This window comes from Athalia rosae, chromosome 2, assembly GCF_917208135.1.
Source record: "Athalia rosae chromosome 2, iyAthRosa1.1, whole genome shotgun sequence".
Taxonomy (NCBI): Eukaryota; Metazoa; Arthropoda; class Insecta; order Hymenoptera; family Athaliidae; genus Athalia; species Athalia rosae.
In genome coordinates, this window is record NC_064027.1 from 30941608 (window position 1) to 30956459 (window position 14852).

General features: G+C 43.9%; 2 protein-coding genes across 7 annotated transcripts; one reads left to right on the forward strand and one right to left on the reverse strand.

The window, feature by feature from the left end:
• Window positions 1-353: 353 nt before the first annotated feature.
• On the forward strand, window positions 354-10325 carry LOC105688213 (cGMP-specific 3',5'-cyclic phosphodiesterase-like). 5 transcript variants are annotated; one of them, XM_012404330.3, is made up of 12 exons: window positions 354-1610; window positions 3889-4142; window positions 4222-4601; window positions 4698-4964; window positions 5101-5458; window positions 5550-5719; window positions 5810-6032; window positions 6134-6208; window positions 6296-6334; window positions 6455-6739; window positions 6797-7610; window positions 7684-10325. In XM_012404330.3, the coding sequence occupies exons 2-12, from the start codon at window positions 4092-4094 to the stop codon at window positions 8340-8342; spliced, it is 3321 nt and encodes a 1106-aa protein (XP_012259753.2). In that variant the 5' UTR covers window positions 354-1610; window positions 3889-4091; the 3' UTR covers window positions 8343-10325. The 5 variants fall into 5 exon arrangements, with proteins under 5 accessions (XP_012259753.2, XP_048507404.1, XP_048507402.1 ...); XM_048651447.1 differs by having other exon boundaries at window positions 354-1403; XM_048651445.1 differs by lacking the exon at window positions 354-1610 and adding an exon at window positions 1641-3348.
• Window positions 10326-11163: 838 nt separating this feature from the next.
• LOC105688493 (golgin subfamily A member 7) lies at window positions 11164-14850 on the reverse strand. 2 transcript variants are annotated; one of them, XM_048651449.1, is made up of 3 exons: window positions 14633-14850; window positions 13836-14000; window positions 11164-13745 (listed from the first exon to the last, which is right to left on the reverse strand). In XM_048651449.1, exons 1-3 carry the CDS (start codon window positions 14675-14677, stop codon window positions 13455-13457), a joined length of 501 nt encoding a protein of 166 aa, XP_048507406.1. In that variant the 5' UTR covers window positions 14678-14850; the 3' UTR covers window positions 11164-13454. The 2 variants fall into 2 exon arrangements, with proteins under 2 accessions (XP_048507406.1, XP_012260282.1); XM_012404859.3 differs by having other exon boundaries at window positions 14669-14842.
• Window positions 14851-14852: the final 2 nt, after the last annotated feature.

A 14852-nucleotide genomic window follows, 5' to 3' on the forward strand; every position in this document is an offset into this window, starting at 1 on the left:
GGGGAGCGGAAAGCGCATCGAGCGACCGAGCGACTCCGTCGCCTCCTCGGTACAGACGGGGAATCCGGTCGGCGAGTTTTCCGTCGAACGACCGCACCGTTGTAAGCTTTTGCGAGGGGTTGCCCCCGACGATGGCCGGGGATAGCGAACTCCGCCATATCGATCCCGCGACGTCCCCCCCCACCACCTTCCGTCCACCGGCGGTTCGGACGGCGCCTCCGATTCTCCGGGACGCCGGCGCGTAGCGATCCTCCCCCGCCGTCTCCCTTCGAAAGTCACCCCTCGCCGAACGGCCACCCCCCGACTCTCCGTTTCGCGACGCAGCGGCAGCGGCGGCAGCGGCAAATGCCGTAGTCGTCATCCCCTACCACGTTACAGAGACCACCTCGTAGTACGGGAGGTTCGGTACAGCGAATATTCCGCCTCCACCCTTCACCCTGCGTCCACCTTCCACCTTCCACTTTCCACCTACCGAACTGCACCCTCTCCATCCCCCGACCGCAATCCTCTCACGAGCCAGGCCACCTCAGTCAGCCCCGAGCTTTCGCACGCGCGTTTTCCAGATCATCGAAGAGTTCGCACTTTTTTCTTTCGAACGGATACCGTCCGCAAACGAGTGGACGGTAACTGGCGGTCGCTCGCACGTACCGTACGGTGTTACGCGATCGCGTAGAGGAGTCGCACATTCCACGTAACGAACGGATCGCGTCGAACGTGGAAGGTATCGTCGATAAATGACAATAGTCGTCGGGGACGAGTCGAGTACGCGATACGTCGTCCTACGCGAGCCGGATCTTGGGACGACGATTGTCCGAGGATGTACTCGTGACGATGCCGCTGAGACTACCGTCGATCACCGGGACGGCTGAAGCCCCCCGGTCGTTATTCAACGCCGGGACGGAGTGACGATCTCTAAGTTACGCCAGCCGGCTACCGCGGAGTTACTCTGTTTTCTTCGCGAGGGGATCGCGCATCGTTCGCCGTGCGATCGTCCCTGACGGGATGCCGAGGATCGTCCTGCACCGTTAACGACGATCGAACGTCGACGGAATTCCGACGGAAATGCCGAAGCCCGACGGTCGAACGAACGACCGAGCTCACGTTTTTGCTACCGGTACGGTGAACGAGAGCGGAGCCGATTCGATTCCCATCGCCGATGCGACATTTTGAACGATCCGATCTCGGGACGATACAAGGGTCACCCGTTCGCAATCGCGGCTTCGTTCCCATTGTTTCGACTCGACTTTCGCGTCACGAGCACTTTGCCGATTGACCGCCGAACGATCCAAACCGATCGATTGGGTGTAATCGGGTCCGCTGTCGGGGGACAAAGGAACAAACGTCGAGATCGTCGTCGGTTTCGATTTCGAACCGATTACGCCGCACGGAAGACCGCGGATCGGGTAAGGTTACGGATCGGCGTCGTCTCTTCGTCGGGTGCGAGGAGAATTCGATGGCGAGGGACGGATGCCTGAGAGGGTGGCGAACGACCGCTTTGAATTTTTTCGCAACAGCTGAAACCGACGGTTGATTCGTCCGACCGCAGGGAATAACAGGCACACGCGGCGGAACACACCGCAGCGTCGCATCCGACATCGCCAACAAAATTTGTACGATATTATTTCCATTTCCCCCCCCCCCCCCACACACACCGCAGGTTAATTGATCAGTTAATTAATCGATTTATCCGCGAATCACGCTCGAACGGTCTTCTCCTCGCCGGCTGCATGCGTAGAGAATGGCAACACGATCGCGATGTCGTACCAGTCGTCGCATCTCCGTGGTAAAAATTGCTATAACGCCGACAATGGTGATGAATCGGAACACCCGTACGACGTACGCGGGATGATGATCAACAATGTCAATGACAATAACTGTTGATATGCTCTAACGACGATTGCAATCGTCAACGGTGTAATCGTGGTGTAACGATTATCGGCATGCGATGAAAATCCGGAAACGCTGCAGATGTTTTCTCCTCCGTACCGCCTTTCTATACCGCACGAACTGCATCGGAACTGCATCGGAACTGCAGCATGCAACGTACCGGTGAAATAACTTTGCTTCCGTGCAACCGCCAGGGGGGATATTTGTACCCTGTACCCGCTCGTAAGTTCGACTGTCCGAGTCGTACCCGTTGTCAGGCGTAAGAATCGCGGGGCGATTCGAAAATTGCTCACCTCACAAGTCGGAACTACATCGACTTTCCCCGCCCCCCCCCCCTTTCCCCCCCGCCCCTGCCGCCCTTCCGTGTAAATTGAGAGGTCGTTTTCGAAATTCAACGTTAACGGGAAAATCATCGTCCGTCGTCCAGCTTGTGATACGACGTCCGACGAAACGCCGGGATAATGTTTCGAGGAATTTGTCGCGACGATTATTCTCAACGCGTAAATATGCCGCAGGTATAATAATAGGACGAAATTCTGGTAATCTGTTTTTCCAATTGATCGCGTTGCGGCCGCCGTTGGTTCGTTGGCTCGAGTAGGTATCGCTCGATATTATTGGTAAACACTTTGCAGAAGGCCCTGCGGATGAAAGAAAAGTTTGTTCGTACGCGTACCGATGCAATAAAAGTTCAAATATTTATTTTACCGCAACCCGAACATCTACGTAACTTCTTCTTCTCCTTTTTTTCCTCCTCTACTTCGTCTTGCCTCTTAACGAATTCGCCCACTACGGGCACGGTTTTCCCCGCGTCATCGATAACTTTCACCATAGCGCAACCTGTACAACTCGTCATTCGATTATCTCGTTATCTCACCACTTGGTCATTTCTTCTCCTATAGTTCTGCGGATATCGTCATACGACGCGTAGAGAAGGGTTAATCGAATAATGAAGAAAGCCTCACCCCGCAAATCATCTCTCTGAATCAAATTGTAAGAATTACCTCGTCAAAGTTGATTCTTCCTCTTTTATTTCTCACGTAGTACGAGGTGGGTCGGTAGTTTTTCGTTGTACGCGTTTGAACGTGCGGGACGATAAAAGGCCTCGGAAAGTAGTCGGATGTACAGACGATACATTTCTCAAGTGACTCCTTTTTTCATTCTCCTCGCCATTGTTTCGCTTTTCGCTTTTCGCTTTCCCCTTTCTTATTTCGCACCCTCCCCCTCGCTCGCAAAGACTCAATTTTCACGCAGGCTTGTATTTCACGAAGAACATAAGAGACACTCGACGCGAAACTCGTACGCCTCGTGACCCCGCGGGTGCCACGTGAATTGATCATTTCAACGAGAACACAGTTTTGCGGGCTAATTTTTCCGCCTCCCATTCCATCGAAGAACAAAGAAACGATGCGAAGTTCTGTCGGAGAATAGCGAGATACTTTTCGCGGGATCAGGTGCGGGTCGGTAAGTGGATGGCGATTCTTTTGAAATCGATCGATCGACGACGTACCGAACAGCCACCGACCGTCCGATACCATCGGAGCCGAGCTACCCGGTTTTAAAATCGGACCACCTTTGTTCATCCACATGAATTATTCGAGATTACAACGAGTATCGTCAGCCGCTCGTCCGGGTTTCTCAGACAATTAACTTCGGCGTCGTTTCGGAGATCAAACGCACTTGGGGAGATTAATTTTTTTTCACACCGACGCGCGCGTGGGTGAGTAAAGGCCCGTTTTATACGGGTATGCGTGTAAAAATGCGAACGTACGTAGGGGTCGTCCGACGAACGTTGTGACGCACCCGTAACAACGCGAGTTGGGGGAAACACGTGCGTGGACGACGCGACCCTTCTCTCCGAGGATTCTCGTTTCCATCGCGAAATATCTCGCGCCCCCGGTATCATTGTCGCGCCACTCGCGAATCCTGTCGACGTTCGCCATACGCTCGCCTCGACCCCCCAGTTTTCGAAAGTTGGCGATAAACAGGCAATGCTCTCAACAGGCGGACTCGCGCGGCTTTCACTCCCCCGGCGCGCGGGATAAAACCAAGTCGACGAGTACCCCGGACAGGGTGGTACCGGACCACGATGTAACGCAAGGAGACAATCGAAATTGTCGCAGCTGCTCCCATCTCGCGCCGTTGCTGAACCTCGCGCAATATGCGGCAACGAAGATCTCGCAAAGTTATTCAAAGGTGATGATAATATGGACGCCGAGGAGATGGACGAAGAGGTACCGGAGGCAACGGACCTCCAGGTGACCATTGGTGTTTTCACCGAAAATTGAGAGAGTAATTTTTCGCAAGCGACTCGGTGAATTTTGTTTTGTCCTCAAGGTCGGCCGCAACAACAATTTCGAAGGTTTTCGAACGATGAAAATCTCGACAGATCCGACTCCGCGTTGCGGGTCCATAGCTGCGGAAAGGGAAGAGAATTCGCTGGTGGGGTCCGCGGATCAACGGCAGGATTCCCCTTGCAGCGAATCGCAGGAGAATGTCAATCATTCGGGAAATCGGAGGAACGTTGCGCCGCTCGACGAATCGAACGACTCGAAAGTCACGCGAGCTGAGAACGCGGCGAACGTCAACACCGACTCGAGGGAGGGTGAAGTTTCTAGACTGTGCCGGGGTAAGCGCGTGTCCTGCCAGGATACCATTTTGGAATCTGACGAGGATACCGGCAGAGACAACGAACTCACTATGGAGAGAGTCGGCAGGTTGGTCGCTATTTTCTCACTCCGAATTTCAATCGTCACTCCAAAGTTTCCGTTCGAAGCTTCGAGAGCTACGAGTCGTTTCGATTCGGTTTCCAGATATCTGGAGGCCAATCAATTGGCGATGGAGATATGGCTTCGCGAAAAAGCGAGTCCGGAGCTCCGACATCGGGTTCAAAATCTACATCTCAGTCCACGACCCGGCCGCCTCGGTACCAAACCCCTTCCGAAATCATCGGTGGTCTCGAATCTTCGGCAGGAGGAGAACCTGCTGACTCGAAGTAAGAGGAACAGCGTGACCTCGGATCTATTCCAATCTTGGTTAGCTTCCAGTTCACCGATCAAAAGAAACAAAAGTCCGAGCCGGTAATTAAGAATCGCTTTCACGTCAACTTCCGCTCTTGCACCTTCTCAGCTGTTGGTTCGTTCGACTCGAACCGCATTCTGTGACGTTCGAACGTCGGCGATCGATTCAAAGTTGTTGTTTTTCAAAATTTGTCAGAAGTTCCACGACGTTGTCGGGAAGGCGGGAGGAACTGAACCAGCTGGACGACGGGGATTTATTCATGGAATTGATTCGCGACGTCGCGAACGAACTGGACATCAATATACTCTGTCACAAAATTCTCGTCAACGTTGGTCTCCTGACGCACGCCGACAGGGGAAGTTTATTCCTGGCGAAGGGTCCGCTCGACGATCGTTATCTCGTGGCGAAACTCTTCGACGTGACGCAAGATACGGAGCTGGACGAGGCCGTGCAGAGGGCGAATAGGGAGGAAATCAGAATCCCGTTCGGAGTCGGCATAGCTGGTTTCGTAGCGCAAAGTAAACAGATAATCAACATCAAGGACGCCTACAAGGTCAGTGGGCGCAGAGAGCCTCGCCGAGTAGATTCTCCTCAAAGTACGCCGTGTTATCGGACCTCTCGATTCTCCTTTCTTCTCACTGCAGGACCCGAGATTCAACAGTGCGATCGACATGCGCACCGGTTACAAGACGACCTTGATACTGTCGATGCCGATATGCAACTACGAAGGCGATGTCATCGGGGTGGCACAAATAATCAACAAGACCAACGGCAGCAACGAATTCACCCGGCGAGACGTAGAGGTTTTCCAGCGGTACGTTTTTCCAATGATAATCGGGAATGGGTTGCCCGCGGTGAGTGGTCGCGTCGGCGTTTGCTTAAAATTTTACCCGGCTCTGCGAAGGTACCTGACTTTCTGCGGGATCGGGATCCAGAACGCCCAGCTGTTCGAATTGTCCGTTCAAGAATACAGACGCAATCAGATACTGTTGAACCTTGCCAGAAGCATATTCGAAGAACAGAACAACCTCGAGTGTTTGGTCACCAAGATAATGACCGAGGCCAAAGAACTCCTCAAGTGCGAGAGGTGCGCCGTTTACCTTCTGGACCTCGACTGCGGAGAAGCTGTAAGCTAGTCTAACGTGTAACAAAAAAAAAAAACGAATCGGTCGCACAGCGACGACCCTCTCCCTCGAGAGACGTTGAAAACCATCGGCGGATGTTTCAGAGCCACCTGGAAAAAATCGTCGAACGCCCCGGGAAGTCGACGCAGGAGAGCAGAAAGCCTTTGTCCAGAAGGGAGGTACGTATCCGGTGTAAAAAGTGACGAAAAACAGATGAACAGATTAATCGATCCGTTACCCTTGCATGAGACGATTGGTGATTTCAGAGCAACAACATCGACATGGAGGACATTTTCCAGCAACACGTGCGTACGAAAACATTTGACAGCTCGTAATTAAAAACTATTCCCAAGCTCAGCCTGGCGATGCATTGAATCGATGTCGATGCGATAAAAGAGAAAACGAATAAAACCGTATGTTCCCAGCACTCGACGAACGGCAACAGCAAGTTCACGATGGTCTTCGAAATGGAAAATGGTACCGAAGAAGCTCGGGTCTACAGACCGAATTCCAACGACCTTTCGAGTACATTGGGACAGATAGCGAGGTACGTCGCAAACACCGGGCAAATATTGAACATCGGCGACGTGGCTACGTGGCTGAAGAGAGAGGTGGTCGAGGCCGGAGGTGAACCGATCCGCAGCATCCTCTGCATGCCGATAGTGAACGGCCAGAGATCGGTCATCGGCGTCGCCCAGCTCATCAACAAGGTACGTAATCGAGTCGCTGAATTCGAACGGCGAATGACCGTCCGCCGAATTTCACAGGACAACGGGAGCTCCTTCACAGATTCCGACGTATCGATATTCGAGGCCTTCGCCATATTCTGCGGCTTGGGTATTCACAACACGCAGATGTACGAGTCGGCGTGTAAACTGATGGCGAAACAAAAAGTGGCCCTGGAGTGTTTGAGCTATCATGCGACCGCGAACAACGACGACACGATTAAACTGAAATCGGACCCGATCCCATCCGCGGAAAAGTACAACTTGTACAGTTTCACGTTCATAGATTTCGATCTGAGTGACGAGGACACTTGTCGGGCGACCGTCAGAATGTTCAAATCGTGTAATTTGATCCAACAATTCCACATACCGTACGACGTGTTGTGCCGTTGGATCTTGAGTGTTAAGAAAAATTACCGACCTGTGAAATACCACAACTGGAGGCATGCTCTGAACGTCGCGCAGACGATGTTCGCCATGCTGAAAACCGGAAAAATGGAACGTTTCATGACCGACATAGAAATACTGGGATTGTTGGTGGCCTGTCTTTGCCACGACCTCGACCACAGGGGTACGAACAACGCTTTCCAAACTAAAACCGAATCGCCGCTCGCGATTCTGTACTCCACCAGCACCATGGAACACCATCATTTCGACCAATGCGTAATGATACTGAATTCCGACAGCAACAACATCTTTCAAAGTCTGTCGATGGAAGACTACAGAACGGTGATGAGGATAGTGGAGAACGCGATTCTCTCCACCGACCTCGCGATGTACTTCAAGAAAAAGAATCGCTTCCTGGAACTGATCGAGGAAGGCGAGTTCGACTGGCAGAGCGAAGAGAAAAAGGAACGTGAGTGTTCGAATACCCCGTGTATCGATCGATTTCGCTAACTCTGTTGCAATGTTCTATTCGTTATTTTCAGTACTCTGCGGGATGATGATGACGGCTTGCGACGTGAGTGCGATAGCAAAACCGTGGGAGGTGCAGCACCGCGTTGCGAAATTGGTGGCGGACGAGTTTTTCGACCAAGGTGACCTTGAGAAGCTTCAATTGAAAGAGCAACCGGTAGCGATGATGGATCGCGAGAGGCGGGACGAACTGCCGCAGATGCAAGTTGGCTTTATCGACGTGATCTGTTTGCCGCTTTACAAAGTGCTGTCGGAGACGTTCCCATGGATACAACCACTTTACGAGGGGACCATGGAAAATCGAAGACACTGGCAAGATCTGGCCGAAAAGGTTGAAATGGGTTTGACTTGGATAGATCGTGACACGATAGAGGAACCGGTGGAAGAATTCGTTTCGTCCGAACCGAAAGACATAGAGTTCACGGTGACCACGTTGAACTGTACGCACGCGGAGAAAAAGGAAGTCATCGACGGCGTTCAAGAGTCGCAAACCGCCAAATCGTCGTTAGGGAAATTCGCATCGCTCAGAAAGGGCGGGAGGACACTTAGCAAAGGCGTCAGACACAGACTTAGCAGATCGTTATACGCGAGAAGCAGTTCCGAGGATACCGGCAAAGCGAAAGCCTTGATCCCCGAAAGGAAAAATCGCAACAAATTGTGCTTGCTCATATGACGCCTCACCTCCACCACTCTCGAGAGTATTCCGGAGTGAAATGACTACGAGTAAAGCCGAACCGAAATCACACCGAGGACCCTGAGTTATTTCGAAAGGAAGTAGAAAAAAGGTTTTTAAGAGAGAATGGCGAGAAAGAGACATTCGAAAACGCGCCTGTATAAATACCGTTGTGATATATCAATTAAACCAGAGGTTTCACATCTCTCATGATAATAACTCTTATATATTTTACTACGATACGAGCTGCAGGTGGTGATCGTTCAGCGCGACAATGGTGTTAAATAATGATATATTTTTAAGGATAGCAATCTACCAATATCATTGAATCTCTCGAAAATCAATTCCAATCCTATTGTAGTGCCAAGTAATTTCGAACTACGCGATATAACACGAATAAGTGGATACATATTGTATAGTATAGGTAGGTATACATGTATAAGACGTGCACATTCAGTGGATCGCGTTGCGATCGATGGAAATTGACATCGAGTGGGCTGTTAGCCGAAGAAAGAGTTGAAATTAAAAAAAATAAATAATAACAATTTATGAACCGACGTGCCAACGGTATAAGTATAGGTATTTGTATAGCTGTATGTATATGATAGAAATAAATTTGGTATCGTTTTATAATTTCGAAATTTCAAGAGCGCAGTTGCAGTATTGGTATAAAATAACACCTATCTCGATCTTCCTATCATACGAATATTTCTCTAGTTGATCTATGAAAAAATAAATAAATAAAAAAAATTCAATAGCAATACATAGTAAAATTAAATTATTAATTCAGTTACTATATGGGTATGTATATTCCCCAAGAGGATATTTCAAGACTGACAATTTTCCAAACTGCGAACGGATTGTACTATAATATTCATCGACGCAATATTCTGTGTTTCGATTGCGTTGCGAAAAACTGTTTATTTATTTTTGATATTTTGTTTTCACCAATAATTCGCAATTGTCAAGAAATTCAAACGAGGGATCATGAAAATCCAGAACGATGGTTTACGATGACATTCAAATTGCTTGAAGAAAGTCAATTATAAATTCAAAATACAGCAACTGAATCGTTTAATTAAATATCAAAATAACATATTTGAGAAAAGCGATTTTTATTCAGAATTAGTGCTATAGTAAACGACGTAATACTCGTGATCGCAACCGCAAGTTTCAAACTATCCGAAAGAATCATAGATATATTGAACAATACATCTATGAAAGAGCGAATGAACGTTACGAGGCGTACACATAATATACGTCGCATTGAATCACCATACAATGATAATAATACGGCGACTCGTGATGAAAAATTGTACTCGTAATAGAAGGTGCCAAAGTGCAGAAAAATAAATTATGTACAGGACCGTTTTGGATTAGGTTGAAACAGTTTAAACGGAAGCAAAAAATAACCCAAATAAATGACAGCAAATGAGAAATCAGTTTTCAATTTTACGAATAATATATGATTACTGATCGAGATTAATGACTAGTGATAGAAACAAAGTTGGAATTTTATTACTACATGATTAGTAAAAGTTGCTCAGAATTTCAAAAGAAATCCGAAAAAACAATTAACGATTGAAAAATATTTAGAAATCGCGGTTTGATAACAAATACATATGTCATATGAGATAGAGTATATACCTATGTATGTATACCTACTATTAACTATAGGGTATAAAGTATAAGTATACATACATATATGCTACGTATGATACATTATAGGTATGCAAACTATACATGACACATGATTATATGAGATATAAGATGTAAAATGATAAATAATGTAAAACTAAGTCAGATTTTGACAATCTTTTTGTATAATTTTGGTGTTTGAGACTATGCGTTTAGTAAAAGAGGGCTAAGGTAAAAAACTAAGTGTCTACAGGCATTAGAATTTAGTTGAAACTTACTGCTATAGTGTGGGAAGGGGGGAGGGGGGGGGGGGGGGGGAGGGCGTACTCGAGAGCTGACTAGAAATCTAAATTTCAAAAACACAAATTTTAACAATATAAGTATATTGATCCCGGCATTCAGAAATACACACAAGTTCCAAAGCTCAACAGGTGAAACAGAAAAGAAACATTTGTTGAGCCCTCCCTCGATCAAAAGAAGACAAAAAGAAACACTAGAAGCCCGTTTTAAAAATATGTCGAACTATACATATGTATATGTACTGAAAATATACCATTAAAAATACAAAAATATTATACAGCGATTATTTATACTGTTGATAATTTGAGTTATTGAGTGAACTGAGAGAAAAATATAAATGAAATAATAAATAGACGTACTGATGTGGATACATAATGTGACAAAGGACTATTTCTAGTATTTTGATATAGGTGTGAAGATGCGGATGAGAAGACAAAAACAACCGTATCAATAATGATAATAGCGGTAGTAATAATAATAGTAATAATAATGACGGAAATAAAAATTTTAATGTAAATATCCCGTATGATTGTAGTAGATTATTACGTGAGATATTGTTTTATATCCTTACGACTGAACCTTTCATCCGCAAAGGCGTTTCCAATATTATTACTATGATTATTATTCGTATATTTCGATGTCGGTCGACCTGGACAAAACATTATTCCGGTCATTTCAACGAAACATTTCGCCGCCGACGAATGGTACGAATATGATTCTATTTCGAGGTAATTCAACTCACCTGCATAAGCTGAAAGTTTTTGATTCGCTGTTCAAGTATGTATGTACATACGTACGTACGTCTGCCTCATGGCAACTGCCCATGAACTATGTACATACGTACGTACGTACGTACAGACCAAAACAATAGAATAGGAAAAAGTACTTTCTAGTAGTTTCTTCGAGCATTTTGTTTACACAGTTACCAGTTAACAACAATATTTTGACCAATACACTTTAATTTAATAATGCAGGCTACTTTGATTTTTACTGCACGAAACAGTCATGTGCTTTCAGGACCAGTGTAAAAGTATAAGAAAGAATTGTTCAGTTACTAAGACTTCCGGATTTCAACCAGTTTCTGCATTCAAAGGTCTGCGTGAACCGTAAAATCCGTCTCCTTCAAAAAATAAAAACGGATTAACCATGAGAAATTTCTTGCTTGAGTTATTCGAAAATTACTCATAACATAAATTAAACTATACCGATAATAACAATATTAATAATTAGTCCTCGGTTAATTGGTCCTATACTTCTAAATTATCCATCATTCGATTAATTAATAGTTTTCAATTATCAATGTATAACTATCTATAAATATTACATACTATATGTTCAGATAACTTAGCGATTACAAAATATGGAAATATCTATAAGCTTATTTCTTTTCTCTTATCATTTTTGCAACTTTTCTTGCTCATAACTAAACCACAAGTTCTCCGCGCCGAAACTATTTTTTTTATCAATCAATTTTCAACACCAAATGGTTGCAGGATATTAATAAACAAAGTAGCTAGTTCATTTTATTCACATTTAAAAAAAAAACAAAAAAAACAATGACTCTTTCCTCAAAGATCTGAATAAAGATTGTTTTGTGAAGCAATGAGAATGGAAGTACAATTATAGTTATAATGGAAGAAAGAATAACTACCTAGATGTAAAATAAATGTATGTAAAGTTTTAAAACGTTTGCAGTATAAAATTATTAGGTTATTTTAGGTTGATCAATACATATAGGTATACTTATTTACGGCTACATGAACGGCGCTCTTCAAATCTCTGGGATGCAAGGGGCTAACTGTAAGCTAAGTTAGCTACTGGATTTGAATTTTTTTCTCTTTCTACTACTGCTCTTTGCACCAAGAAAAAAAGATGAGATACAAAATAGAATAAATGCATTTGGCAATTAAATATTTTGGAGAATAAATAAAATGATTCCACTTCTATTAGATGTACTCCACCGTTTGTCTTCCACTACTATCAACTTTTGTAGGTATTTTTTGTTTGTTCACACATTCATTGTCGTAAAACGTATATATTGGTTATTTATACCTTAACGTGTATTATAATTTAAGCTTAATTTAATATTAAACTAGATGCGATTCAGAACGCCATATTACTTTTATTTGTTTGTTTGTTCCTGTTTTTTCTATATTCCATAGGAATTCTGGTGTCTTGTCTGTACAATTATCGACCTATACGCTTATTCCCAAAGATTATTGTTATTATTATTATTATTATTATTATTATTGTTGTTGTTGTTGTTGTTGTTTGTTGTTATTGTTGTTATTATTATTATTATTATTACTGTTATCATCATTATCATCGTATCCTCGTTATCGTCATCGTCATCGTCATCGTCATCGTCATCATCATCGTTTATATATACAAATTCATTACATCAATCATTTTTGTACAATCGAGCGAGATACAATTGACGTTCAAACAAGATATACGTAAATATATTTCATATATATAGAAGTCTAGCATCCCCATAGAATGCAAAGTAGCCCAATTAATAAACGCAAGTTGAAGCTACGAGAAAAACCGTTTTTATCCATCGGATAATATAGCTGCGTAAATCTCTTGACAATACATTTTCGTCAATGCTCATTCACAAGAATTGAAAATCCGTACGTGGCGATTGGGCTATTATTTACAGAACATAACAAAGCCTTTGTCTGATACAGGCATGGAAGATTATTCATTCAACTAATTACCTATTAACCTATTCAATGCTTCTGTAGTCGGATCTTTCTTGTATTGTAAAATGAATTTTTATAAAAGACGATTACGAAGTTGTTTTTCTCATGTCTGTCCTAAACAGCAAAAGGGCGTTTCGTAAACAACATTTATGCCAGAAATTAGTAACCGACGAAAGTATGTTATAGAAATGGAGTGATGATTGTAAAAGCGAATTTTGCTACTGCTTCGGTATCTTGTGGTCAGAATTTTTTTCGTTTTGGTAATGAACTAAGCGATTGTATTGAATTTCGATATGTACTTATACGGGATTCGTCGATTAGTAGTGATAGGAATAAATGCTACTTTTAATTAGCTAGGATTTGATAGCATCTTATGTTTAGTTAAGATGACCACACGACTCTACCAAAGTAGAAAATAGTGAAAGTTGGCATATCACATGAAGAACTCGGTGGATCGACTAGCATGCAGTCACGACGCAGGTCTGTCCAATACAGAAATCTCTATTAACCTCAATCCTCGTGTTGTTGGGTCAGTTAATAACAAACCTCGTGGCCTGTAGACCCTGTCGTTTTGTTCGCTGACAAATTTTGCTACTTTACGCAAACATTTTTCATAGTGAGTCTCTGTACAGATATAGATTAGGTAACCTGTCAGACAAGCAAGACAACCCTCGCAGTACGTAGAACAGCTCGCACGTTCTGCTTCCGCGAAATAATTATTCAATTGGTTAATCGTGTACTCAAACGATTGTCTGTCCAGCTGAAAATTAATAACAGATATTTATTCAAACAGTTAAACATAAAAATAAATATCTTTCGTAGTGTTCACAATTCTTGAGGTGCTGCTTACTCTATCTTCAAGTTCCGAGGGAAATCGTGTCTGGAATTTCACCATAGTACCTTCGCTGTAGTCTCGTTGAATGAAAACTTTTAGACAATTTTGTGGTGGGCCTCCGCCACCTTGACCTCGACCTCCTGACATATCTTCTAAAGGTGTAAGAACAGCGTGGTTACCCTGAAACAATATTTTTCACGCTAATTTAATGAGTTACTAAAATTTCTGGTCTGGTAGTGAATATTTCATCGCCCCATCTTTTCTTGGAAGAATTTAATGATGTAATAAATACGAGTATAAACGTTTTTCTTTCCTTTTCCAAACCAATGGTACATTTCTTATTGAGTAATAAGTTCCAAAGAATTACAATAACATTCACGTCCACATAGGATTTTTTTTCAAGTTTGACTTGATGGTTATTTCCTTCAGTTCAACTTGCAGCCAATGCCAAACCCATTCAGTAGTCAGATTCATAATAGTACATGTGAAAAAATTATATGGAAATTTATTTTATTGATTCGGACAACTTTGCTTACTACACCCACTCTGAAAATATATTTGTAAATATTTTCATAACCAGGTAATTACAAACATTAGGTGGAACATTTGCTTTTCCGTAACAGTTTTGTGTTATAATTGTGCGTGAATAAATGAGGTATGCGAGCAAAAGAAGCCTGCGCTTATACAGACAATTTATGAATAGAACAAATTTTTTAAGCTTATCAAGCGAATAACGCCCAAATGTAGAAACAACCGATAATAGCCCAAAATATGATGTGAGAATCATTGTTTTGAGTGAGTTTTGTGTATACCTGGGAGCGTTTGACAGAGGAGTGGTTTCCACTTACCAATGGCATTTTAAACTTCGTCGTGCTTGAAGGAAAAAAATACCCCAAAAAGCCTTTGATCTTAACGCAGACCGATTTAGCCTCGATAAATTATCAGATTTTGTTCCTACACTATCAAAGATAACGGAGTTTAGTCCAGCGTTTCCAATTCCAGGTTCATCCAAAAGCTGGTCGCCATGCGCGA

Excerpts from the sequence above, each read along its gene's own strand:
- LOC105688493 (XM_048651449.1), bottom strand. The coding sequence starts at position 14,677 with ATGCCATTGGTAAGTGGAAACCACTCCTCTGTCAAACGCTCCCAG. Across the intron at positions 14,001-14,632 it reads CCTCTGTCAAACGCTCCCAG|GGTAACCACGCTGTTCTTAC; the intron begins GTATACACAAAA and ends ATATTGTTTCAG. Across the intron at positions 13,746-13,835 it reads CCTCGGAACTTGAAGATAGA|CTGGACAGACAATCGTTTGA; the intron begins GTAAGCAGCACC and ends ATTAATTTTCAG.
- LOC105688213 (XM_012404330.3), top strand. The coding sequence starts at position 4,092 with ATGGACGCCGAGGAGATGGACGAAGAGGTACCGGAGGCAACGGACCTC. Across the intron at positions 6,033-6,133 it reads ACCTCGACTGCGGAGAAGCT|AGCCACCTGGAAAAAATCGT; the intron begins GTAAGCTAGTCT and ends CGGATGTTTCAG. Across the intron at positions 6,335-6,454 it reads AGGACATTTTCCAGCAACAC|CACTCGACGAACGGCAACAG; the intron begins GTGCGTACGAAA and ends GTATGTTCCCAG.